At 32.7% G+C, this 25,947-nt stretch overlaps 2 protein-coding genes across 2 annotated transcripts; one reads left to right on the top strand and one right to left on the bottom strand.

The window, feature by feature from the left end:
• Nucleotides 1-5,869: 5,869 nt before the first annotated feature.
• On the top strand, nt 5,870-7,916 carry LOC8275732. The gene is made up of 4 exons (XM_002532480.4): nt 5,870-6,225; nt 6,336-6,518; nt 6,634-6,693; nt 7,307-7,916. The coding sequence occupies exons 1-4, from the start codon at nt 5,947-5,949 to the stop codon at nt 7,592-7,594; spliced, it is 810 nt and encodes a 269-aa protein (XP_002532526.1). The 5' UTR covers nt 5,870-5,946; the 3' UTR covers nt 7,595-7,916.
• A 123-nt stretch (nt 7,917-8,039) lies between these two features.
• LOC8275731 (probable glutathione S-transferase) lies at nt 8,040-9,391 on the bottom strand. The gene is made up of 2 exons (XM_002532479.4): nt 8,937-9,391; nt 8,040-8,659 (listed from the first exon to the last, which is right to left on the bottom strand). Exons 1-2 carry the CDS (start codon nt 9,243-9,245, stop codon nt 8,294-8,296), a joined length of 675 nt encoding a protein of 224 aa, XP_002532525.1. The 5' UTR covers nt 9,246-9,391; the 3' UTR covers nt 8,040-8,293.
• Between the last annotated feature and the right edge of the window lie 16,556 nt (nt 9,392-25,947).

Below are 25,947 nucleotides of genomic sequence, written 5' to 3' on the forward strand. Positions count from 1 at the left end.
TTTTGAAGCTATGTTTTGAACATCTTTTTGTAAAACCTCTTTAGCAGATTTACAATCAATTCTTAAAAGAAATTTTTGGTTTAAAAGGTCACTTTGAAATTTTGAAATGCACAAAACTATCGAAAGAATTTCTTTTTTGATAGTTGAATAATTTTTGTGTGTATCATTCCAGTGTGCAGAAGTAAACTGGACAATACATTCTTTGTTGTTTTGGACTTGCTTAAGAATCCCACCATATCCTAGATTTGATGCATTAGTTTCAACAATTTTGAATGTAGATGGATCAGCTAGGTGTAAACATGGTATTTCAGAAACTTGCTTTTTAATGCTTTGGACAATCTTTGTATGCTCATCGGTCCATGTAGGGGGTTTTTTCTTTAACCTATCATGGAGGGGTTTTGCTAGACAGCTCAAATTCGGATAAAAATCCATCACATAATTTAAACTACTAAGGAATCTTTGTAATTGAGTTTTTTCCAAAATTTTGTCTGGAAATTCTGAAGTAAAGGCTAGAGATCTTTCAATTGGGGTGATAGTTCCTTGGGAGATATAGTGACTAAGAAATCTAATTTTTGTTTGGAATAAAGATATCTTGGATTTTGAAACAACTAAACCATTTTTCTTAACAACATAGAAAAATATCTCCAAGTGTTTGAAATGTTGCTCTAGAGAATTTGAAAATATCAACACATCATCGATATAGACAATGCAAAACTTTGAATAAGGATTGAAAATGTCATTCATGATTTTTTAAAATTCAGAAGGAGCATTTTTTAATCCGAAGGGCATTACATTCCATTCATACTGGCCAAATGGAACTGTAAAAGCAGTTTTGTACCTGTCTTTTGGATGAATCTGGATTTGCCAAAATCCTGATTTCATATCAAACTTTTAAAAAATAAAAGTAGAATGAAGCTTTTGAAGAAGATCTTTTTTGTTTGGAATTGGGTATCTAATCTACTTTAGGGCTTTATTCAAAGGTTTGTAATTAATCACCAACCTAGGTTTTCCTCTTTCTATCTCACTATTTTTGTTGACATAGAAAGCTGCACATGACCAAGGAGATCTAGATTTGGTAATCAAACCCTTTTGCTCTAAATCTTTTATTTCTATTCCACAATGGCTTTCTAGGGTTTCATTCATTTTGATGGGTCTTGCTTTGGAGGGAATTTGTTTATCATAAAAATCTTTTTCATATGGTAAATCTACCATATGCTGTTTTCTTCTCCAAAAGGCATTTGGAAGATCAGAACAAACTTCATTTTCAATGTTCTTTTGTAAATCAGAGATTTTTCTTTAGACAAAATCATTTTGCATTTGACTTTGGATTCTTTTCAAACTCATATCTTATTTCGAGTGGAAAAGCTGGGTTTGTTTTCCTTTAATCAAAGTATTTATCTCAAAATTATAAATTGAGTGGGCTTTTATAAGATTGAGATTTCTCTTTTTGGGTTTTTCTATAAAAGGAAAAATAATTTTTGAATCTTGAACTTTAAAAATGATACCAGTGGTAGTTACTTTGAAAGGAGTAATTAAATTGATGAAAGGAGTTTCCAAAATAACTGTTTGCTGTAAATCTTTTGTAAGAATAAAAATATTTTTTAAAGCAATATTATTATTTAGAATTGCAGCTTCAGTTTTACCCGCAATTCTAATCTTTGAACTATTGGCTGAGGTAAGCCTTTCTTTTATTTCTTGGTGATACCTTTTAGGAACCAGCTCATAATTGATACAGTTGAGGTCTGCTCCTGTATCAAATAAAGCGATAGTTTCTATTTGAAAATCACTAGGGAAAATGAGTTTTATTTGGATCAAATATTTTCTTGAGGTAATTTCTTTTAAAACGTTAATGAAATTTTCTGGAACATTTTCAGAAACCTCAAGATTTTGAAAATTATTTTCTTCTTCAGAATCAGAATCACTAGTCTGTTTGAGAATCAAGCTTTGGAGTCAAACAAAATCATTTTGTTATTTTTCTTTCAAATCTTTGAGCTTTGTTTTGATGGCTTTGATTTCTTTCTGAAGTTCTTGGACCGTAGGAAGAGGGTTTTTTAACTTTTTTCCTTTATCCAAGATCATAGTAAGATCATAAGTGTTTTTACTAGAAGAGGGGACAAGGTTTTAGTTTTTAATATTTCTTTTAAAATTTATTTTTGGATTTGGGGGTCATTAATATGCTTGACGGCTTCAAGAAAAGCTTCTTGTTGCCTAGTGAGCATATTAATATTATTTGGAATATCATCAGAATAATCGGATGAGGTTTTGATTTCATCAATTTGAAACTTTTCCTCACTATTCGAAAATTCCGATTCAGAGGAATCAATAAAAAGAGCTGAAATTTTGCTTAAAATTTCATCTTCTATTTGGAGCTCATGAAGTTTTTTAGAAAACTTGCAATACTTTGAAGTATGACCCTTTTTGCCACATTTATAGCAAGTAATTTTGCTAAAATCTTTTTTAAATTTTTTTTTTGAAAATTTAGAAGAGGATGGCTTTTTGTAGAAATTCTCCTTGTTTTTGGGAGTTCTCCTATTTTTGAAAAATCATTTTTTCTTAAAAGATTTGGAAAAATCTTCTTTGCATTTTCCTTTGCAGGTAGGGGAAGGCTCTATGGGATTATACTCAAACTAGTTGCAAAAACTACCTAGTTCTTGCCTAGTCTTCTTCATTTCCCATTTGAGTTGTCTTTGGAGTTTAAGGTCATGGCAGATCTTCAATCATTCTGTCTGGGTAAGGCTAACTAATTCACTATAAGTGTAGAAATCATAAGGGATCTGGCCATTATGGGCTTCTCTTATGGTATTTCTAACTCTTTCACCTAGTATCTTAGGTAAACCGGCTAAGAATTTTTCTTTCCAGAAAGGTTGGTTTGAATCTTCCCTAAGCATGACTCTGGTCAGGAAGGTATCTTTGTAAGCTTGAAAATTGCTAAGCTTTTTACAGGTTAGATTGCTAAAAAGCTCAGCATTCTTATCTTTTAGAAGAGAAGGGTCTCCTATGAAGTGGAGGGAAATCGTCAAGATTAAAGTTGACACAGCATCCTCAATAGGATTTCCTAGTTCATCTAAGATGGGGGTCCCTTCTATTGTAGTTTGGATAGCACCTAGGATTTGGAGCTGATGTGCTTGTGTGAGATGGTAATCCCACCATCCTTTAAGCTGGCCAGAAAATCCAGCTATAAGGAGTTCAGCAATGGCTCTATTAGAGGTACCACTTTGGGTTTTGTAGGCATTAGCTTCCATGGTCATCTGTTGTAAGAGACCAAGAATGTTGTATTCTAACATTCCATCTATATTCCATTCATAGATGGAAGAGGCATTGAATCTAGATTGGATTAGGATATTATTCCTATTTTCTATTCCTAGATCTGGAGCAGTATTCCTAGAAGTATGCAAGGTCAATCTAGGGGCTTGTCATCCCAATCTATTGATGTTGGAGGGTTTGCCAGTGACACTTTCAAGCTCTGAATCATTGGATTCATCGCATTGGGCTTGATCTATAGCACTGATATTCCTACTGCTTTGAGGAGTATCTGGCACTAGGTTTTTGGAGGACTCAGAAGTGGCTAATTTGCTAAGTTGTTCCCTGACTTCTCTAGCAAACTCAGTTTGCTTCTGAAATTGATTTTGGCTAGGCTTTGAGATTTGGTAGGGTTTGAAGACTGGATTTTTGAGCTTTTATGATTGGCTTATCTCTTTTGGATGATCAGTGTTGGGGATTGGAGAGGTGAAGACTACAGGAGGTTTTTGGATCTGGCTTTCTATCCTAACAAGTTGCTTCCCTATAGTGTTAAAATAGGTATTCGAGAAATTGTTCTGCTGAACAATATTCTTGATATTTTTCTCATGATCTTCTCCTATCAATTTATAAGGTGTAGCCTCTATTTCATTCTCTCCATAAGGACTGGTTATTTTCCTAATGGGAGGATGTTCAGACTGGATGGTTTGGTTTTTCCCGACCTTCCACTCTAGAGTCTTGTTCCTTACAGTAACAGGACTAATAAACTTTTCTTTGAAAGGATAAAGAATACTTTTTTCTTTGCAATAAATCTGAAACCAATGAAAAAATTTGATTTGGATTTTGTTTTGTATGCAAAATTGATAGTATCTCTCTTGATTACTGTATTTTTCTTGTAAAAAATGCTTAAAAAACTAAAGTTTTTTAGAATGGTTTTTCTTTGAATAGAAATCTTCATGTAAAAGTTTTTTATTGATTTGAAATTTTTTTGAAATCATGTTGATTTCTGCTTCTAGATTTTGGGTTATTGCAGATGGTGATGGTGAAAGGGGGTAGAGACGGTCTCTATATCATCATCAGATGTTGAAAATCTTGGTTGTGTTTGTAATGGAGTTGGTTCTTTGTAAGGAGCATAAATAACAGAAAGTATTTTTGATACCATTCCAATATCTATGGTCGATGTTGAAGAATCATCATCAGAAAATCTAGAAGAGGTTGATTTTCTATTGAATGTAAGCTTTACTTTTCCATCTGGAAATTGGGTTATATTTTTTAGATTTGTATTTGGCTCTGTTTGCTTCGGTGATTCAGGTTGGGTTGCACCTTCAAGGATCCATTCTTCTGGAAGAGTGATATCTTTCTATTGAATGGTTTTTGAAATAGTTGCATTGGATTTGGAAAGATCTGTTTGTAGGAATAAGGTTTCTCCTTTTGGTGAATGGAGTTTGTGTTTTGAACCAAAAGCAGAAATCATGGCTTTGTAATGTATTTTGAAAATTAATGCTATCGGAATAGATCCTTCAAGAATTTTGTAATTATGTGTCTTTATTTGAAGAATAATACTCTTTAAAATATTTTTATCATTTAATGAAATTGTAATGTTTAGAAAACAATTGAAAGAAATTGGTCATTTATTAAGGCTTGACTCAACAGTACCTAACAAAAAATCATAAAAATTTGTAAACCTAGCATCTCTAAGGACTGCTAAGATGGAAGTATCTAAACCTTCTCTAGTAAGGGGCTTTATTCCTACCTGGACAAGACCTATATGGATATACTTATAGTCTTTTTCTTTGTGCTTCTGAAGGGTCTTTGGATTCAAAAGATAAATTTCTTCAAAAGGGTTTGAAATTTAAATAACTCTTTCTTCAGTTTTGATAATAAAATCAGTTTTGAAGAGATGAAACTTTGAAAACTCATAAATTTGTTTCTTTTGAACTTTGGGTATTTCCAATCATCAATATGCTTTGAAAAATCTTCAATAGTGATTTCCTCACTATTTACTAAACCTTTATACCTTGAAGACTCAGAAGTAGAGGAGTTTGAGAAAGAAGAAGATCTACAGAAAAAAGGTTCTAAATTCATTTTAAAATAAACCAAGATAACTTTCTAAGCAAACATGAACCAAGCCACCAGTTTCACTGCCTTTACACCAGACGGGACTTACTACTGTGCATAAATGAACAAGTTTGTTTATCAGTGATATGATGCAGATTAAAATGATTTTAAAATCTTTTTTATGCAAATGATGTTTCTTTCTTAGATCCCAATTGGCTCTGATATATATATATTAATTTTACACTTCTGACATTTAACTGCATTAAATATTTTATTAATTTGTAAATTTTTTTTAACAAGAACAACCGATTTGCAATGTTATTTCCTCGACATTAAAAAGAAAATTCATACAAGAAATTTTTGAAAATAAAATATAAATATAAATATTATTTTTAAATTTTATAATAATTAGATAAATTTATTAAAAAAGGTTCATATAAATTTATTAAAAGGCGTGGAGTTTAAGATTTAATTCGTATTTAGAATTTTTTATTCCAATAGAACATAACAATTTTCCCTAAAAAGAAAGTGAAGAATGAATCTAATCCACAAAAATATAAACGGAGAAAGAAAGGGAAGAATGGAACAACAACAACAGCAACAAAGGTTGAGAATGGAAACTTCCAAAATAAAAGATCAAGAAACCAAAAAATGGGCTCTCAAGCAGCAGCACCATTATCATCCTCTTTTTTCTCTTCCTTAAGCTTAGTGGCTTTAAATTCATCTCAACCATCAAAACTTTTTAGACAACCCATAATTCCTTTCTTCTCTGTTCATGCAAATGCTACTTCGTCTCTCAAATCTACCTCCTACCATAACCTCAAACTTCGAAGACTGAAAACCAGAGCTGCCCTTGATGAGAAAGACCAAACTCTTTCTACCTCATTTCTTGTTCAAGAAGAACAAGAGCTGCAGACTCAAACAGACCCAGTATGTTTTTTCTTTTTCCATTTCTTGATTGACTCTCTTGTCATTTTAAAATTTTGTACGTGTCTTGATTTTCACTTCTTATGCTGTTCTTTTCTTTGTGGTTTAATTAGGAGGTAGAGGAGAGTGTGAAAGTGCTTAAGAATGCTGCAAAGACAAGAAAGGTTCCTGTGGCAGAGGTTCTGTCAGCACTTTCTGTGATAGAGAAGGCTAATGTTGATCCTTCCACGTTTCTTGATACTCTTGGTGGATCAGCATCCCCTGGTAGAACCTGGATGCTTATTTTCACTGCTCAGGTTTGATATCATTATTCTTGTTCGATATGTTAATTGATGGTTTATGGGTTTTTTTTTCTTTTCTTTTATAGAAGGTTTATTGGTGCTAATTTGATTATCTTTTCTGTCTTTGTAGAAGAAATTAAAGAGTGGAAAATACTTCCCTCTTACTGCTGTTCAGAGGTTTGATGCTGCTGTAAGTTCTTTTTAGCCTCTAATTGTTCATTTATTTATGTTATTAGATTGAAAAAGTTTCTGATGTAGAAGTGAAAAAAAAAAAAATTAGGAAAATTAAAAATATTGATGAGCTTAGATTGCTTATTTTCAGTTCTAAGTGTTTCTGGTTTGGTAGTAGATATATTATACATGGGGTAGATTTTTTCTTGGAGAATAGTTTAAATAGTGAACATGCTTAGAGTATTGGTTTTGGTGTTTAACTTGTGACTTCATTCAAGTTTTGACACAGACTTTACTGTAAAAGCATAATTATGATTGCTGCTCTGAAGTTTCTGCTATGTAATTGTCACATATTTGTGGGTGATGACCCTAATATTGTTTTCAAAAACTCCCTTCAGTTTCCCCTTCCTAACTCTGACATAAACATGCCCACAAATTCAAAAGTTCTCTTGTTCTTTAACTTTTCCTGTTCTTATATGCCATATTCCTCTTTGATTATGAACTTTCCTATGTTATCATATTTTCTCCCATTGTAAAAACATTTTAAATTGCTTATATCAACCATTTGATGACAGAGAGACAAGTCTTTTCTTCAATTATAGATTGTAACTAATATGCACTTTTATTTACAGGGGAAGAGAATTGAAAATGGAGTATATTTTGGGTCACTTGGGTGCTTAACTTTCGAAGGCAGATTTACATGGAAAAAGAGGATACTGGCCTTCATATTTGAGCGCATTCGTGTAAAAATTGGACTTCTGAACCCTTTGGAGATTAACCTTGGACAAAAGGATGATAGAGAGCCGAGCACCAAGGACCCTTTCTTTATCTGGTTTTATATTGATGAGGAAATTGCAGTTGCTCGAGGCAGAAGTGGGGGAACTGCATTTTGGGTTCGGTGTCGTCGTATTACTGCCTGATTCGGTTTAAACTTGTGAGTAATGCACACATACTTCATATACCTGGCAAGAATGATTTTAGGTATACCTGTAATCATCAGGTATACTAGAGCGGCTTCTTAGTGTATCATACCTCCTAGTAATACTTGTTTTCCTAGATATTATATAGAACATTGATACTGTTGTTGCTGTACAAAACATATGTATTCATGATAGTCGGGTCAACAGGTAGTTAACTAAGTTAAGTCAGGGAAACTAACATGTCCTTACCTGCAATATGCTTATCATTATCATAGAACTCTTGTTCTTGTCCCTTGCGTTATCAATTGAGGTTCTTTTTCCATATCTTTTCTTTCTCCAAGCACTAAGGTGCAGGGACTCTGTTCTTGTATTGCAACCCCATTGAGCTTTAGCTATCATTTCTACCTAGAAAATGAGAAAGAGAATCTCCAAATCTTCCCAAACATGACAAATCAAACCATTTTATTGGACTGTTATTCTCAAAAAGAGGGTGAGCCGCAATGATAACTTTTGGAAGCAGCCCTTGAGACGGCTAAGTGCGACTAGAGGCACGCTTTGTGTGAATTTAAATAAGATATACATGAAGGAAACAATTCTCTCAGGAAACAAAACACACACACACATCAGTATACTTGTTCTTCATACTTGATTGAATTAAGTGAAAACAGATATGACGAGTCAATAAATCAAAAGCCAAGTTTACTGCTTGCTGGCAGCCAAGGAACGCATGTAGGTGACACTACCAGTGAAGTAGTTTACGAGTTGATCTCTCGGCGGAAGGCATTCTTTTATGAGTGGAATTTCAATGAAGCTTTGAGTCCATTCATGAAGAGAAGGGAACTTCTCAGCATCAACCAATTTCATGCCTCCAACTTCTTCCATAACATTGAGCCAATAAGGTATCCAACCCAGTGCTAGATCCAAGTAGCCTATCTGTTCTCCATTAAAAAATTTCTTTCCTTTTATTTGCTCCTCAAGCATTGCAAATGATTCCATTGCGGACTCTATAGCTTTCTCCTTTTCTTCCCCTTCTTTCCAACAGGCATGGAATGCACCATACAGACACTGCATGTTAAAAGTAGAAAAGATTTGACTTCCTGGCAAATCTATATAGTTCATCTATTTGAATCACCATGCTTACTATAATGCATTTCTTAACTATACTATGTCAAATAGTTCAGCGGTGAAGTGTCTCTGTTATAATATAAAAGGTCTAGCTTCAGATCCTAACGTGTATCGGAGTTTATTTTAGGCATCTTATAGAAGGAAATACGAACATATAAATAGGACCTAAAATTAGGAAAGAAAATAAGAAGAATCAAAATCAAACAAGTTCAAGTACCTTGTCATCAGCAAATTTAGCCCAGAAGCGAGCCATGGCTCTCTCATAAGGATCTTGAGGGAACAAGGGATTCTTATTCCATGTCTCATCAATATACTCAAGGATGACAAGTGACTCTGCTATTGGTTTTTCTTCATGAACAAGAACTGGGACCTTCTTGTGGACAGGGTTGACTTTAAGAAGGATAGGACTCTTGTTCCTCAAATCTTCTTTCAAGTATTCATATTCCACACCTTTGATCTTCAAAGCCCATTCAACCCTTGTGCAGAATAAGCTTGTGTAACTGCCAATCACCTTCACTTCTCCCATGTCAATAGTTTCTTGCAAATTCTTTTGAGCAAGACTCAAGTTTTGAATTGCAGGCTTCGTGCTATTCTGGTGTTAATATAATATATAAGCACTATAGAGATAGGCAGAAGGCTCTTTTTGACCTTTGAAAGAATGAAAACGAAGGAAAAAAGAGATTTAAGGCTACTCTCTTTAGGGGTGAACAACTCTTCGGCTTGATTTTGACTAAAAATCGAATAATCGAATTTTCTGATTTTATAAATCAAACCAAACTAAAATATAAAATGTAACTGCACTAAATTGAATTATTAAATCGGTTTGAAATTTTCATTATTATTATTTTTTGTAATTTAAACTATATATATATATATATATATATATATATAATTAAATATATTTTTGTAGTTAATTATATTATTTTTCAAATAAATAAATAAATATAATATGTTAAATATTTATATAAATTTCATTCAATTTGATCATAATTAAAAAAATTTAAATCAAAATATTACTTGATTTAGCAATTTTTTAATTGAATTTAACCAATCCGTTCGGTTTGATTTTCAGTTCTATTTCGGTTTTTCAGTGGTGAATGTAACCGAACTAGAACTGAAAATCAGACCCAACGGTTTGTTGATAGGAACTTTCAAACTGCATAGTGAGGAAACAATAGCAATTTTTTTTATATAAAAAATACTTTTTGACCTTTTCTTTTTGGGGAAAACCAAAATTGCATTAACTAAAAGCCAAAAATTGGCTTTGATTACATCCTCCAGCCAAATAATTTCAGAATCTAAATTATTGCAGAAATGGTCCAAACACGTTCAGCCATTGCATTGCCAAGGAAAAACACAGAATTCACATACACATACTTGAAAAGAGCCTCGTCTCTTCCACCAGAGGTTCATGATTTGGATCTTAAGCAGGTGAACCCTTGAATATGGACATAACCATCAGTTTTATTCCATTTTTTAGTTATAAATAATTTGTTATTATTTTAAATACAAATATAATTCTTTTATTTTTTTTTGTTGGTATAAAAAGAATTTAAACTTTATCTCATTTTAATTATTATTTCAATTTTTTAAAATATTAATAAATATATCACAAAATAAAAACATTTTGGCAATTTTGCCAATTAACAAGATTGACCCAAATTTTGGTGTAATATGATATGGAACACATGCTGACATTAGTATTTAAATGCAAGGGATCCACATCACACCTTGTTTGTTACCTTGACAACTAAAGTTATTATGTTTAACCATAGTTAAATGAACACTTGAACATATATATAAAATATTAGTAAAATCAAATTTACCCATTATTAATCCATTTGCAAAGAATGATTTTATATTTATTATTTCAATACAACCATTTAATTTGGATTAAAATAACTAATCTAATTTGATTAGATTTTTTTGAATGGCAAATTTGTTTGTGCCTGCGGATTTAAATACTAACGCAACCGAGTGTTTCATATCACGTAATATAATAGATATTTGCCAATTGTCAAAATATTTGTATTTTGGATAAATTTGTCAAACTTAAAAAATTAGACATAATAGTCAAAAAAGCTACTTGGAGCCACTTCTATGGTCTTTTGGCTGCAATGGAACGCAATATGGCTAATGAGACCAGCAAAGTGGTGGACGAGCTGATCTCTTGGTGGAATGCATTCTTGGCGAGAAAATTTGAGTGTAAAAGGAATTCTTGTATTTTTATTATTTGATACTTAAAAAAATAGAACTTGGTAACTCAATATATATAGAGAGAGCAAAAGAAAACAAAGTTGTTATAAGAAATAAACGTTATCAACTTAGCAGGATAATATTTGATGCCTTAGTCATCTGAATAATCTTCGTCTGTTAGATTGCCATCTAGGGCTGAAGTTTATTGCACTTTGACTTATGTTGTCTCCTAAAATAACTCCACTAATAAAGTTGTTCTTTTGAGTAAAGTCAGCCTTATCACTCCATAATTTATGCAGCACAATATCACTCCATTTATTGACATTTTGGTTGCTTGTATTGTGTTAATATCCTCCTGCAAACTATGTCGGGGTTGGAGGCGAAGTTTGTTGTAGAACGAATGAAGGACAGCCTTTGACAAAGTTTCAGTAAATATGTCAGCAACTTGTTTATCGGTGGAAACATGTTTAGTGACCAGAAGTCTAAGTGCACAAAATGATAGTCTAATTCAATATGTCTACTCCAAACATGAAACATAGAATTAACTGTCATGTAGAGAGCACTAAGATTGTCGCAATACAGTGTAGGTGGGGAGAAGAGTGGGACATGAAGATCCTTAAGAATATAAGTCAGCCAAGTCATTTCTGTAGTAGTGTTGGCCGTGGCACGATACTCTGGTTCAGTACTGGAGCACGAGATCGTATGTTGCTTCTTGGCACACTATGAAATCAAATTGGATCCAAGGAATGTATGGTAGCCATTAATGGATCACCTCCTGGCGGGACATCCAGCCCAATCAGCATCTAGAAAGGCAGAAAGATTAAGAGTAGTATGTGAAGAAAGATGTAAACCAACATCAGTCATGCCTTTCGCATATCGAAGTATACGGCAAGGTTGATTTAATGGTTGTTGGTTCACGAGGAATGTTGGTAGACGAAGTGACAGCAAATGCATATTTGGGATTTGGCTTAATGATCCCAAGTTCAGAGCGAGCAATCATAGGGTGTGATGTTGATTCTCGTTGGAGTTGTGATGATTGAGAGATTTGGGATGACTCAGGTTCAGACAAGGATTGAGTGGGTAATGATAAGTGGAGGCAACATAGGAAGATCATGAGAATCTATTTGTATTCTAGTAGAGAGAGTTGGCGAAGCAGCAGTTGTCGAAGATATATATGGTATTGAGGATGGAGTATCTGCAACAACCAATGGTAGAGGACTTAAGCATGGTGGTTCACTTAATTGTAACAAATGGTTTGTAACTGGATTGGTGTTATTATGTGGTAACCATGAGTTAATTTCAAGTTAACAAACTCACCTCCACCATTTGAGTGAAAGAGTTTAATCTTTTTATTGAACTGCCTAGCAACATACTTTCAAACATTAAATAATTAACAAAAAAATCTTATTTATGTTTCGCTGGAATGATCCAAATATATTTCGAATAATTATTTACCAAACAAACATAAAATTTAATTTTTTTAAATAGATAATACAGTAGCCGTTCCCCATAAATCACAATGAGTTTTTTTTTATAAAAATATCGGAACTGTAGGGATCGGAAAGGGGTCACAACGACACCCACAATGTCACACAATTAAGACAACCAACCAATTATACAATCCAATCAACCCAAATTGTCACACAACCAAATTAACAAAGGAAACCAGCAACTAAATGCAGTAAATAACCAGCTATAACAAAAGAAAATAATAGCAAACAACACACACGATTTATACGTGGAAAACCCCTTCGATGTGAAGAGTAAAAACCACGGGACCTTTTGAGGAGTCCACCCTTAACTTCTCTTATTTATAAATTGAGGGAAAAAGAACCCCAAATCAGTCTACAAAGGATTCACAACCCACTAGCAAACACCAACAATAAGAGAATTGAAATAGAAAACAAAAAGTGTAGAATTCACCCAAAAACAGCAGCTTTGTCCAGAGACAATTCCCGATGGACCGGAGCTCCAATTGACGATCCGAGCGGTCAGAATGTAGCCCCTGTGTCCTCAACAAGCTGACAAAATTTCAGCAAAATCCAACGGTGGGATCTTCTCCGGAGACCAAAACACTAGGACTAGTGCTAAGAAAAACGAGCAGGACATCACCCTTTGAAACTCTCTAGTTTCCTCTCTCTTTTGTGTGTGTTTTTCAATCTGAAAAAATTGCTGCTCCCTTCACACATTAAGTGTCTACACAATAGCCTCTACAAGCTTCTCTTGGAAGCCACAAAACCCATGTCAAAATGGACCCAAAAATAAGACATAACAAGTCCATCATAAAAGCCCATAATACATGTGTCCAAAAGAAATAAAAATATTGCAAGATGGGCTGGACCCATAACAAATCTCCCCCTCCATCCCAACACGGGGAAGACGATCACGCTTCAATCATTACTTGAAGCTCATTCCCGCAAGCTTACCACAAACTTCAAGTTTGCTTCCGGGAACTATCTTTGTTAACATGTCTGCACCATTCTTATCAGTGTGGACTTTCTTCAGTTTTATTTTCTTCTCCTCGATCACATTTCGCAACCAATGATATCGAACATCAATATGCTTGGTACGAGCATAATACATAGAGTTCTTACTCAAATCCATAGCACTCTGACTATCACAGAATACAACATACTCACCTTGCTTCAAACCCAACTCTTGAAAGAACCTCTTTAACCAAAGCATTTCCTTACTTGCTTCCACAACTGCTATATACTCTGCCTCGGTAGTTGACAAAGCCACACACTTTTGTAACTTGGATTGCCAAGAAATAGCTCCCCTTGAAAATGTGAACACATAACCTGAGGTAGACTTTCTGTTATCAAGATCACCAGCCATATCTGCATCTGTATAACCCTCAAGAATAGGTTTGCCACCTCCATAACACAAACAAAGTTTAGAGGTGCCACGCAAATATCTGAAGATCCACTTTACTGCATCTCAATGAGCCTTACCCGGATTGGATAAGTATCTACTCACCAAACCAACAGAATGTGCAATATCTGGCCTAGTACACACCATAGCATACATCAAAGAACTAACAGCAGAAGAATAAGGAATAGAAGACATACTTGCTTTCTCCTTCTCTGTTGTAGGACAAGCTCTCTTACTTAGCTTAAAGTGAGCTGCTAATGGTGTACTAACAGGCTTGGCATGCTTCATATTGAACCTTTCAAGCACTCGTTCAATATACTTTTCTTGTGATAACCACAACTTTCCAGCTTTCCTATCACGAGCAATCTCCATGCCTAAGATTTGCTTCGCAGGGCCCAAATATTTCATGTCAAATGACCTGGACAAGTCTTTCTTCAAGTTGCTAATCATCTCTGCATCTTGTCCAACTATCAGCATATCATCCACATACAAAAGAAGGATAATAAATTTATCACCAGAGAATTTTCTGAAATACACACAAGGGTCTGCAGAAGTTCGTTTATAACCATGACTAGTCATAAACGAATCAAATTTCTTGTACCATTGCCTTGGTGCCTGTTTAAGCCCATAAAGACTTTTCTTCAACTTGCAAACAAGTTTCTCTTTTTTCTTTTCTTCAAAGCCTTCAGGTTGCTCCATGTAGATTTCTTCATGCAAATCACCATGTAAGAAAGCAGTTTTCACATCAAGCTGCTCCAACTCAGGATCAAGACTAGCAGCTAACCCCAAAATAGTTCTGATAGAAGTCATCTTGACAACCGGAGAGAAGATCTCATCAAAATCAATGCCCTTTTTCTGGTTGCATCCTTTTACCACCAATCTGGCTTTCCCTTCACTATCTTCTCACCATCTTTCTTGTTCTTGAAAACCCATCTGTTCTTCAAAACTTTCTTGCCCTTAGGAAGCTTTACCAACTCATAAGTCTGATTCTTCATCAAAGAATCCATCTCCTCTTTCATAGCCTCGAGCCAAAGATCCTTATCTTCACTAGACATCACTTCTTGAAAACTCTCAGGCTCCCCCTCATCAGTGATTAGGATGTACACTGAGCTGGAATACTTAGAAGAAGGTTTGCGATCTCTGATTGACCTTCAAACTCGTACATCATCCACCGGTGGGGTAGGTTGCTCCCCCTGATCATAAACCTCTTCTTCTTCTGATTGAGCATCATCAGGAGCATCATTAAATTCTGGTACATCACCATCATCATCAGGTTGTACCTCCTCAACACCATCATGTGTTGCTTTAACATTCTCATGTGTTGGCTGTTCAACAGAAATAGAAGTAGGAACAGAAGAAACATCAGTAGTATCAACAGATGAATCTGAGTTAGTGTGATACCTTGCACTCAGAAGATCTGCACCCTTTTCGTGCTCAAAGAATACCACATCTCTACTTCTCACTACCTTTTGTTTCTCGGGATCATAAAGCCTGAACCCATACTCATCATCACCATAGCCAACAAACACACATGGAGTAGTCTTGGAATCAAGCTTCAATCTCTAATCTTTTGGCACATGCATGTATGCCTCACATCCAAAAACTCTAAGATGCGAATATGTAGGATCACATCCCTTCCATGCTCTATCAGGAATATCAAGACCCAAAGGAATGGATGGAGAACGGTTGATCAGGTACACTGCAGTTTTAACTGCCTCAGCCCAAAATGTCTTAGGAAACTCTGACATCTTCAACATGCATCTCACCTTCTCTACAATGGTTCTGTTCATCCTCTCTGCAACACCATTATGTTGTGGGGTGCCAGGAACTGTCTTCACATGTCGAATGCCATGACGTGAGTAATAGTTCTCGAACTCATGTGAAGTGTACTCACCACCATTGTCAGAACGAAGACACTTCAATTTTCTTTCCGCCTCCTTTTCCACCATAACATGAAATTTCTGGAATGTTTCAAACACTTGGCTCTTGGTCTTCAACATATAAACCCAAGTTTTTCTAGTAGCATCATCAATGAAAGTGACAAAGTATCTGTTGCCACCATTAGACTCCACTTCAATGGGACCACAAACATCAGAGTGAACAAGCTCAAGCTTAGCTTGTCTCCTAGTAGACTTCCTTGAAAAAGAAGCTCTATGTTGCTTGCCTGCTAAACAATGATCACAAGGGTCAAGTGCAATTGTAATATCAATAGGAATGAGAGTTTTACCTGCTAGACATTTTAAACCCTTATCACTCATGTGTCCCAATCTACGATGCCACAGGTTAGGAGAATTCTTCTCTTCCACTGCATTGAGCTCACCAGAACATACACTCAAATATGTTTTGTACAAAGAGCAACACAACTCGCCTCGTGCAACTGTCATAGAACCCTTGGACAATTTTCATTTACCATCACCAAAGGTGTGTCTGAATCCTTCTTGATCAAGAACATTAGCAGACAACAAGTTAAGGCTTAGATCAGGAATATGGCGCACATTCTTCAATGTAAGCATGCACCCAACACTGGTCTTCACACGAATATCACCTAACCCAACAATGCTTGCTGAGCTCTGGTTACCCATTTTGACACTGCCAAAATCACCAGCTTGGTAATTCATGAAGAACTCCCTTCTAGGAACACAATGGTATGAAGCACCTGTATCTACTAACCACTCTGTGTCTGAACTATCAACATGATGACACTCACTAGTTGCACAAATCAATGTGACCTCATCATCACTTTTAGAAGCGGTTGCTACAGTATTTTTGTCATCTCCCTCCTTTTGTGAATCATGCTTCTTCCTTTGTTCTATTTTCAAGCGGAAACAATATTTCTTGATATGACCAGGCTTCTTGCAGTAATGACATGTAGCCACATTTCTCCCATCACTGGATTTGGACCTACTCCTTGAGTTACCACGGCCTTTGGGACCCTGACTCTTGCTTCTTCCTCTGTTCTCCACAACAAGAGCTTGTGAATTGTCAACTCCCATCTCCTTCCTTCTGATCTCTTCATTAAACATGCTTTCTTTAATCACATCTAAAGATAGCACACCATCCGGAGCAGAGTTACTAATAGTCACAACCAAGGTCTCCCAACTATCCGGCAAAGAACTCAACAAGAACAAAGCCTGTAACTCATCATCAAGAATAATCTTCATAGTAGTCAACTTGTTAATAATATCCTGGAAGTCACTAAGATGCTCAGAAACAAACTTCCCACCTTTAAGTTTTAAATTAATAAGTCTTTTAATTAGTGAAGCTTTGTTATGATCAGTTTTCCTTTCATATAGACCTTCCAACTTATTCCACAAATCATAAGGGTCGAATTCTTGTGACACATGGTTGAATATGCTAATGTCAACCTATTGCCTAATAGTCCCCAAAGTCTTTCTTTTTAACTTTACCCAATCTTTTTCTTCCATTTTATCTGGTTTAGATGGTTTAGAAACACTACCATCCGAAAGTTTCAATTGGGTCATACAAGTCCTTGCAATATAACAAGTCCTCCATCATAGGTCTCCAAATAGAATAATTGGTTGATGTCAATTTAACCATCGAACTACTACTACTCGACTCTATAATGTGACTAATTAACTTCTGGCTCTGATACCAAGTTATAGGGATCGAAAGGGGGTCACAACGACACCCACAATGTCACACAATTAAGACAACCAACCAATTATGCAATCCAATCAACCCAAATTGTCACACAACCAAATTAACAAAGGAAACCAGTAACTAAATGCAGTAAATAACCAGCTATAACAAAAGAAAATAATAGCAAACAACACACACGATTTATACGTGAAAAACCCCTTCGATGTGAAGAGTAAAAATCACGGGACCTTTTGAGGAGTCCACCCTTAACTTCTCTTATTTATAAATTGAGGAAAAAAGAACCCCAAATCAGTCTACAAAGGATTCACAACCCACCAACAAACACCAACAATAAGAGAATTGAAATAGAAAACAAAAAGTGTAGAATTCACCCAAAAATAGCAGCTTTGTCCAGAGACAATTCCCGATGGACCGGAGCTCCAATTGACGATCCGAGCGGTCAGAATGTAGCCCCTGTGTCCTCAACAAGCTGACAAAATTTCAGCAAAATCCAACGGTGGGATCTTCTCCGGAGACCAAAACACTAGGACTGGTGCTAAGAAAAACGAGCAGGACATCACCCTTTGGAACTCTCTAGTTTCCTCTCTCTTTTGTGTGTGTTTTTCAATCTGAAAAAATTGCTGCTCCCTTTACACACTAAGTGTCTACACAATAGCCTCTACAAGCTTCTCTTGGAAGCCACAAAACCTATGCCAAAATGAACCCAAAAATAAGACATAACAAGTCCATCATAAAAGCCCATAATACATGTGTCCAAAAGCAATAAAAATATTGCAAGATGGGCTGGACCCATAACAGGAACTAGTATGTTCCCCAAATTGACAACTATCACATAAATGTTTAACTTTTGTAGGTCCTAAAACTTCAATCAATCCTTTATTATTTAATAAGTGTATAGTTGAAAATGAAGAATGCCCTAAGCGTTGATTTCGAGTATCTGTTGTGCTATATTTGAAACAAGTTGGAAAAATGCTCTTTTGCAAGTTAGACAAGACATACAAGTCACCCTTTTGTCCCTGTTATTATAGGTTTTCTTGTTTTCTGAACCTTAACACAAAAATCAACATTAGAAATTCACAATTAATGAAAAATTGAGAGGATAGTTGACTTATAAGGAGTAAAATCATTATTAGATCAGGAACTAAAAGAACATTAGTAAGAGGTAAAGTTGTATTGTTTTGCTTGATATATGAATCACCGATGCATATTATTGATATTGAAAAGAGCCATCTCCAATTATAACAGAATCAAGTCCAGAATAATTATGAATATTAGTTAACATACGTACTTTACCTGTCATATGGGTTAAAGCTCCAATGTCAGAAGTCCATTTAAGGTCAACAATGGAGTTGTCTAACGTAAAAGCTGCAGGGGCTTGCGGAAGTTCATCATTCTGAGAATCGTTCGTTTTGGCATCCACTAACAAGATTTTGCAATGTGACATACTTTCCCACAGTATTGGCATGTTTCATCTCGGTATAAGTCTCTTTCAGCTGAGATCATGCGTCTCTCTCCTAGTGGTGGAGGATGTCGCTGTTATGCAGTAAATATAGAGTTGTTTGAATGACTTTGGTTTTGGATTCTAGGTTATTATGCCATAAATCCTCGGCTTGAGGATGTGAATGTGTTGCTGTGATTTCTTGAAGATGTATTCTAAGAATATGCTCTCTCTTCTTTGGCTTAGATTTTGTCTAATTGAATTTTTTTAGTAAGGTTTTTAATGAGACAATGCTATGGTGCAAGTTTCTATATGGATAATATACTCTTTTTTCTTCATTAAGATCTTTTCTATAGAATTTTTTTAGTAAAATTTTAATTAGATATATTCTTTGTAATAGATATCCGAAGATGAGTGTTATAATAATATTGAACTATTTAAGTAATATTGGATGTATATCATTCTTTCTATTAATTAATTTTCTTATATAAATAGAATGAAATGAGATAAAAATTATTTCTCTTCTCTCTCTTTATTTTTTTATTATTATTCTTTATTTTATAATAATTTTTTAAAAAAATATTTCTAAAAAATGATTAAATTAGTAAGCAAGTTGTTCTTTAAAACATGTATTCTATGCACTCGAGAGAAATGAAATTAAGTAAGAGTAATTTAAATGTGTATAGTAATAATAATAATTTAAATAATAATTAAGGGTTATAATTTACGGCTAATACTATATATTAACTACTAATAAATTAAATATATAAAAAATAAATAATTTAATAAATGAAATAATTAATTGATATCATAATATTTTTTAATAATATTAATTAATTAATTAATTATATCAAATTAATAAAATAAATATAACTAATATATTATTTTTATATTAAAATAATATTTATTAGAAAAATAATTTATTAATTAATATGAAATATACATCGGTAAAATTGGTTAGCCATATATCAAAATCTTGACTAATTATTTTTAACATATGCCAAAATATATAGAAAGAAGCTGGTTTTCATATTTATGTCAAGGAAAGAAATCTCTCCATATTTATTTGAAGAAGGCAGCAACTTTGATTTTTTTTAATAGAAGATATGCTTAAATTTTAAGCAGAATTCAAATGTATAATAACTTAATAATTATGAGATGTTAACACTCATATATGATAAGTTCATATTATATATCTGTATAAGGTATTTTAGTGCTTTATTGGTAGGTTTTATATATGTAATATGTAAAAATATAGGCTTATTACTTCACTTTAATTTTATTGTCTAATTTCAGGTCTTAATAGCCAAAGAGGGAGAATATGAGCTAAATATGCATAAATAAGCTCAAATATAGTTGTTGCTGCCAATACCCAAAATTAAAAACGCGTTGACTACTAATTTCACAAGTCTGCCGAATATATCAAGGCTTAAGAGGAAATTAATTAAATCTTTTATGTAATTATGGACCATCGTCAGTTATTTACTTAAGTTAGAATAGTTAAAAGTTGTAGGAAATAACTCTTAGAAGTTTTATATTTGGAGGAGGACTTTACGAAAGGAATCTCTCAAATAGTGAAGATCAATTATACAACAGGAACATTCATTCTACATCTGTCCAATATTCATCTCTCTACAATTATCTACAGTTCATCTTCTACAAACAGTTTAGTTTAGTATTTTCATTGTTCTTTTAAGATCTAATGAGCTATTCAATAAGTAGATAATGAGGATCAATCATCTTCCTACTTGAAGGATTTTTTATTTAAAGGGAGCTTTTATTTTTTTATCTAGCTTTTCATGTCTTTCTATTTAATTACAATGACCATTAGATTAAATATGTCAAGCTAATTTTATAAGTATTTAGTTTAATCTTTTTGCTACATATGAACTTTGGTATTTATTTATTTGATGAATGATTTCTTTACCTTCATATCTTTGATAGTTTCAATTGTTGTTGTTAGTTGACCATCATATCAATTTAATAATAATACTTGCAATGAATGTTTAGGTTGAATGTATTAGAGACACTATCTTTACTTCAATAAATGTAGGTATAAGAGAGTTTAGTTGCATCATTAGTTTGAATAGCTAAAGGAAAAGACACATCACCATCTCATTCATTAGATATAGGCTAAAAGTAAACAAGGGGATTACTTAATAAATGACTAAGCTAAATACTAGTTTTACCATATAGTTTTAATACATCATAATTATTGCATATTTATTTTATAGTTTATTATATTTATTTTATATTTCATTTCTCCAAGATATTGATTTTGAGCGTTTAGATTTATTTTTAGTGTTTTTATAATAGTTAATCTGTATGATACTTGTTCTATAGTTCCTTAAGAAATCGACCTCGTGGTGAACTTATTCTTGCTATAGGAACTATTCATACACTTACGAATATATATTGATAGATATCAAGTTTTTTGCGCCATTGTTAGGAAACTGTGTCAATATTATATTGATTGATTGTCAAAATTATCTTATGTTTGTACTATTTATGTATTTTTATTTTATTTTTAAGTTTTTAAATCTGAAATTTTTATTATTATTTTATATACCTAGTAGGAAACAAGATCAGGTGATTCATCAACTCAAAATTCCTATAACTTGATATCAACTGTTAAAAAGGCAGAAAAAGTCCAAGAAGTAGAGAGTAAGTTTGTACCTCTAAGGCTAGAAGCAGAAGAAAACTTTGAAGAAAAGTTAGAAGAAGGATTTGAAGAAAAGGTTGAAATAATGGCTAACGAACAAAGACAAGTAGCAGCTGAAAGACAAATGGCTATGAAGGATTATGTTCAACCTGTAATTAGTAATACTACTTCATGCATCTAAGTGATGCATCTAAGAATTATGAACTTAAGGATATTCATCTTAATATGTTTCATTCATTCTATGGTATGCTTAGTGAAGATGTATTGATATTTATTAGAGAGTTCTATGCTATAGTTTATACATTTTCATTGTCTAGACTAAATGAGAACCAATTAAGGATGAGATATTTTCCTCACTCATTAAAGAAAAAAGCAAAGGCTTGGTTGATAACCTTGCCTCTTAATTCTTTGAGAACTTGAGATGAAGTCTACCAAAAATTAATAAGTAAATTTTACTCACATAAAAAAACCAAAGAGTTAAGGGGTGAGATTTCTAACTTTTTTTAAAAGGATACTGAATCCTTTCATGAAGCATGAGATCACTCCAAATCACTTTTATTGCAATACCAACACTATGAGTACCAGCTTCATGTAACTAACCAATAATTATGTGATGATTTAACACAATAATATCAATGTATGGTTGATAATGCAGCTGAAGGTAGGGCTGAGCACGGATCGGTCCAGTTCGGTTATTTATAAATCACCAGTATCGTATCAAACCTCGGTTATTTTAAAATTGAAGGTACCAGTACCGTACCAAACATAAAAGGATCCAATACCGTATTGTACCAATTTTACGGTTCAATACAGTTCGATTCGGTGCTATTTTTTATTCTAAAAAATTTTAAAAATATAACTTTAATCTCATCTTTAATCAAATACATTTAGAGAAAATATGATTACTAACCTAAAAAAAGTAGCATGAAAATCTAAATTAAAATTGCAATCACATTCTTGAACAACCTGTTTCGCAATTCAGTCACTTGCAAATACAATAATTCATTCAATATTCAAATATAAACCATTAAAATATATATTACTGCAAGCATAAAAATATTTTACATATGACAATCATTAAAATAAATAAATTTACAAACTTTATGTAGCACTAAAATACATGTCCAAAATTAGCAAAGGAATATTATTACCTCCCCTCAAAATTAGCACTTTAATCTTGGCATAAGTGACTCACCAATCTCAGGATCTTGAATAATTCCTACAATAAAAGTAAAAAATTACGTCAATAAGATTTAACAGCATCAACAATAAACAAACATATGTAAGAAGTAAAGAAATTTTACCTCACTCTATGCTTTCAATTTCCTCTATTGATTCTTCTAGTTGGATAGGTTTATTTGAACTTCTAAGCCAGTTTTGACAACAAATGAAGACCTCCGCTGTTGTAGGAAGTAAAGAACTTCTATATTGTTAAAAGATGTTTTGACAATTTTTTCTCAAGTTTTATTTGATCCTTTTAAAAAAAACTTAAATTTATAAATATAATTTAATATATTTTTTATATTTTAATATTAAATTATAATATTTTAAAAGTTAATAAATTAATTATTTCTAAATATTTAATTTTTAAATTTTATTAGTATAATAATATAAAAATTATTTTTAAAATATTTATTTCTTAATTTTAATATGTATATAAATTAATACTTTTAGTATAATTAATATTATTATTCTTAAAATAAAAATATTATATAATTAAAAATTAATTTATTAATAAATATAGTGTAAATAATATTATACTTATATAATAATATCTTTTATAATTTTTACTAATTTATATAACTTTTTATTAAATTAAGTAATTTTTTAATTAACTTGTCAAAAATTTCTAGATAGTAAATAAATTTTAAATCTAGTATTATCGTATGTATACTAGATTACTAGTATCAATATACTATGTGACATATTAATATATATAACTTATATTTTTTATACGATTATAAAGTATATTATAATATTATAGTTATCTTTAATATGTATTATTTTTATATTTCGATAACAATTGCTTGAATTATATAAATGATAAATATAAAATAATTTTTTATAGAGTATATGTATTATTTTTTTTAATATATATATTTTTATATAATATAAATAATTATTTATAAATATATATAAAAATTCGGTTCTCATGATGCGATTTTTGCTAAAGAACCAGTACCATACCGTAATAGTAAAAAAAATCGGATCGGTTCAATTCGGTTATAAAAATTTTCGATTTTTTCGGTTATGGTACTTTTCGGTACGGTTATTCGGTTCGGGCGGGAATCACCGAGATCCATGCTCAGCCCTAGCTGGAGGTGCTATGTTAGAAAAAACTACTGATCAGGTTTATAATATCTTTGAGATGTTAGGAGTCAATTCATAATAAACATGAGAACAAAAAGAGTAAGAGTAAATGAAATTGTGTCTAATAATGAAATGGCTATACAAATAGCTGAGTTAATTAAACAAGTTAAAATACTTGCTTCAATTAAGAATATACCAAGCAATGAGGTTTGTTATATATATGGTGTTTATGGTCATGGTGCTAATGTTTACTCATCTTATGAGTTATGCAAAAATTATTATGAACATGTTAATTTAATGGAATCTTATCAACCTAAGCAACCTAGGAATAACATATATTCCAACACCTATAGTCCAGGTTGGAGAAATCATACAAATTTCTCCTGGAGAAATAATGACCAAAATTCACCACAATTATTGAGGAACCAAAATTAGCCTCAATATCAAAAATAAGAGCCTCAATACCCAAAAAATCAAAACTGTCCATTCCAAAATCAAGGATAAACCCCTAAAAAAAAAACAAGCTTAGAGGAAACACTCCAATCTTTTATGATAGCTATCAATGATAGGATGGAGAGGCATAAAAAAAATTGATTCCATTGAAGCTTCAATTTGGGAAAATTGCTAAAGCTCTACAAGAAAATAAGAATGAAAATTGTCAAGTCAACCTGGGTAAGTCAAAGCCATCACCATTCTAACGGATGGTTGGTTATTTGATACTAATGTTGAAACTTTAATTGAGAAAGATTCTCTTTATGCATATACATAAAAAAAATGGATTAGTTGATGTGGAAATAATTGAAGGATGTGACAAAAAGAAGGAAGAGTAATGCCCAATCTTAGGCAAAAGAAGAAAGAGAATGAGACATTTTCAGGACCTGAATTCCATAAGGCAGCTGAGCCTTACAAGCCTCATATTCTATTCCCTAACATATTGAAAGAAAGCAAACAGGATAAGTACTTTTTTAAATTTTTTTATATGCTTTCTAAAGTTAACATTAATCTATCTTTGTTCGATGTTATTAGAAGTATGTCAGCTTATACTAAGTTCTTCAAGGAGCTTAATTTTAACAAAAGAAGATATAGGAAAAATGAAGAAGTTATAGTCTCTGAAACAACAAGTGTTCTTCTTTAGCAACAACTACCTGCTAAGATGAAAGATTTTGGGAGCTTCACCATTGATATTACGATGGAGGATAAAATGGTTACTAAAATCATACTAGATTTAGGAGTAAGCATTAATTTGATGCGTTACTCAATCTACGCACAACTTAACTTGGGAGAATTAAAACCAACCACAATATTTTTACAACTTGATGATAGGTTAATGAAGTATTCAAGAGACATAATGGAAGATTTGCTGATTCAGGTAGGAAAATTGATAATCCATGCTGACTTTCTAGTTCTTGACATGGAAAGTACCCAACAAAGGATAAGGAGTAAACAGTACTCCTTTGTAGACCTTTCATGGCAACTACCAAAGCAGTTAATTTAATATGCACAATAGAAAGCTGACTATGACAGTCTTGGGAGAGACTGTAGAATTTAAGTGTTTGATTCTCTAACTCTATTTCCTAGTTCTTTAATCAATGAATGTTCATATGTTGATTACTTAGATTACTTTATGTACGAAATATACTTAAAAAATAGGGATGATAAGTTAGAGGTTGCATTAATATTGAAAAAAGTACAAGGGAACCTTAATGAGGAAGTTTTAGACTTTCATGATAAATTAGATGAAATTATTCCAATGTCGCCTGATCAAAGCACCATTGAACTTTTAGATTTTTTTTATTGAAAATTAACTAGAGATTACTGATGAACCACCTAAACTTGAACTTAAGAACTTGACTAGAACACTTAAATATGTCTTCTTAGGAGAGAGAAACACATACCTAGTAATTGTAGCATTTGATCTTTCCCCTTCTGAAGAAGAGGCAACTATTAGAGAATTAAGGAAACTAAAGAAAGCCATTAAGTATGAAATTTTTGATATTAAGGGTATTAGTCTAACTATATGTTTGCATTAAATATCTTAGAAGACAATGCCAAGGCTGTTAGAGATACCCAAAAAAGGCTTAATCCTAATATGAAAGAGGTGGTGAAAAAAGGAAGTCTAAAAGTTAT

Source organism: Ricinus communis, unplaced genomic scaffold, assembly GCF_019578655.1.
Source record: "Ricinus communis isolate WT05 ecotype wild-type unplaced genomic scaffold, ASM1957865v1 Ctg15, whole genome shotgun sequence".
NCBI classification, from domain to species: Eukaryota; Viridiplantae; Streptophyta; class Magnoliopsida; order Malpighiales; family Euphorbiaceae; genus Ricinus; species Ricinus communis.

Coding starts and splice junctions, on each gene's coding strand:
- LOC8275731 (XM_002532479.4), bottom strand. CDS start 9,245: ATGGGAGAAGTGAAGGTGATTGGCAGTTACACAAGCTTATTCTGCACA. Junction 8,660..8,936: donor CTAAATTTGCTGATGACAAG/GTACTTGAACTT, acceptor TTTAACATGCAG/TGTCTGTATGGTGCATTCCA.
- LOC8275732 (XM_002532480.4), top strand. CDS start 5,947: ATGGGCTCTCAAGCAGCAGCACCATTATCATCCTCTTTTTTCTCTTCC. Junction 6,226..6,335: donor TGCAGACTCAAACAGACCCA/GTATGTTTTTTC, acceptor TGGTTTAATTAG/GAGGTAGAGGAGAGTGTGAA. Junction 6,694..7,306: donor TTCAGAGGTTTGATGCTGCT/GTAAGTTCTTTT, acceptor TTTTATTTACAG/GGGAAGAGAATTGAAAATGG.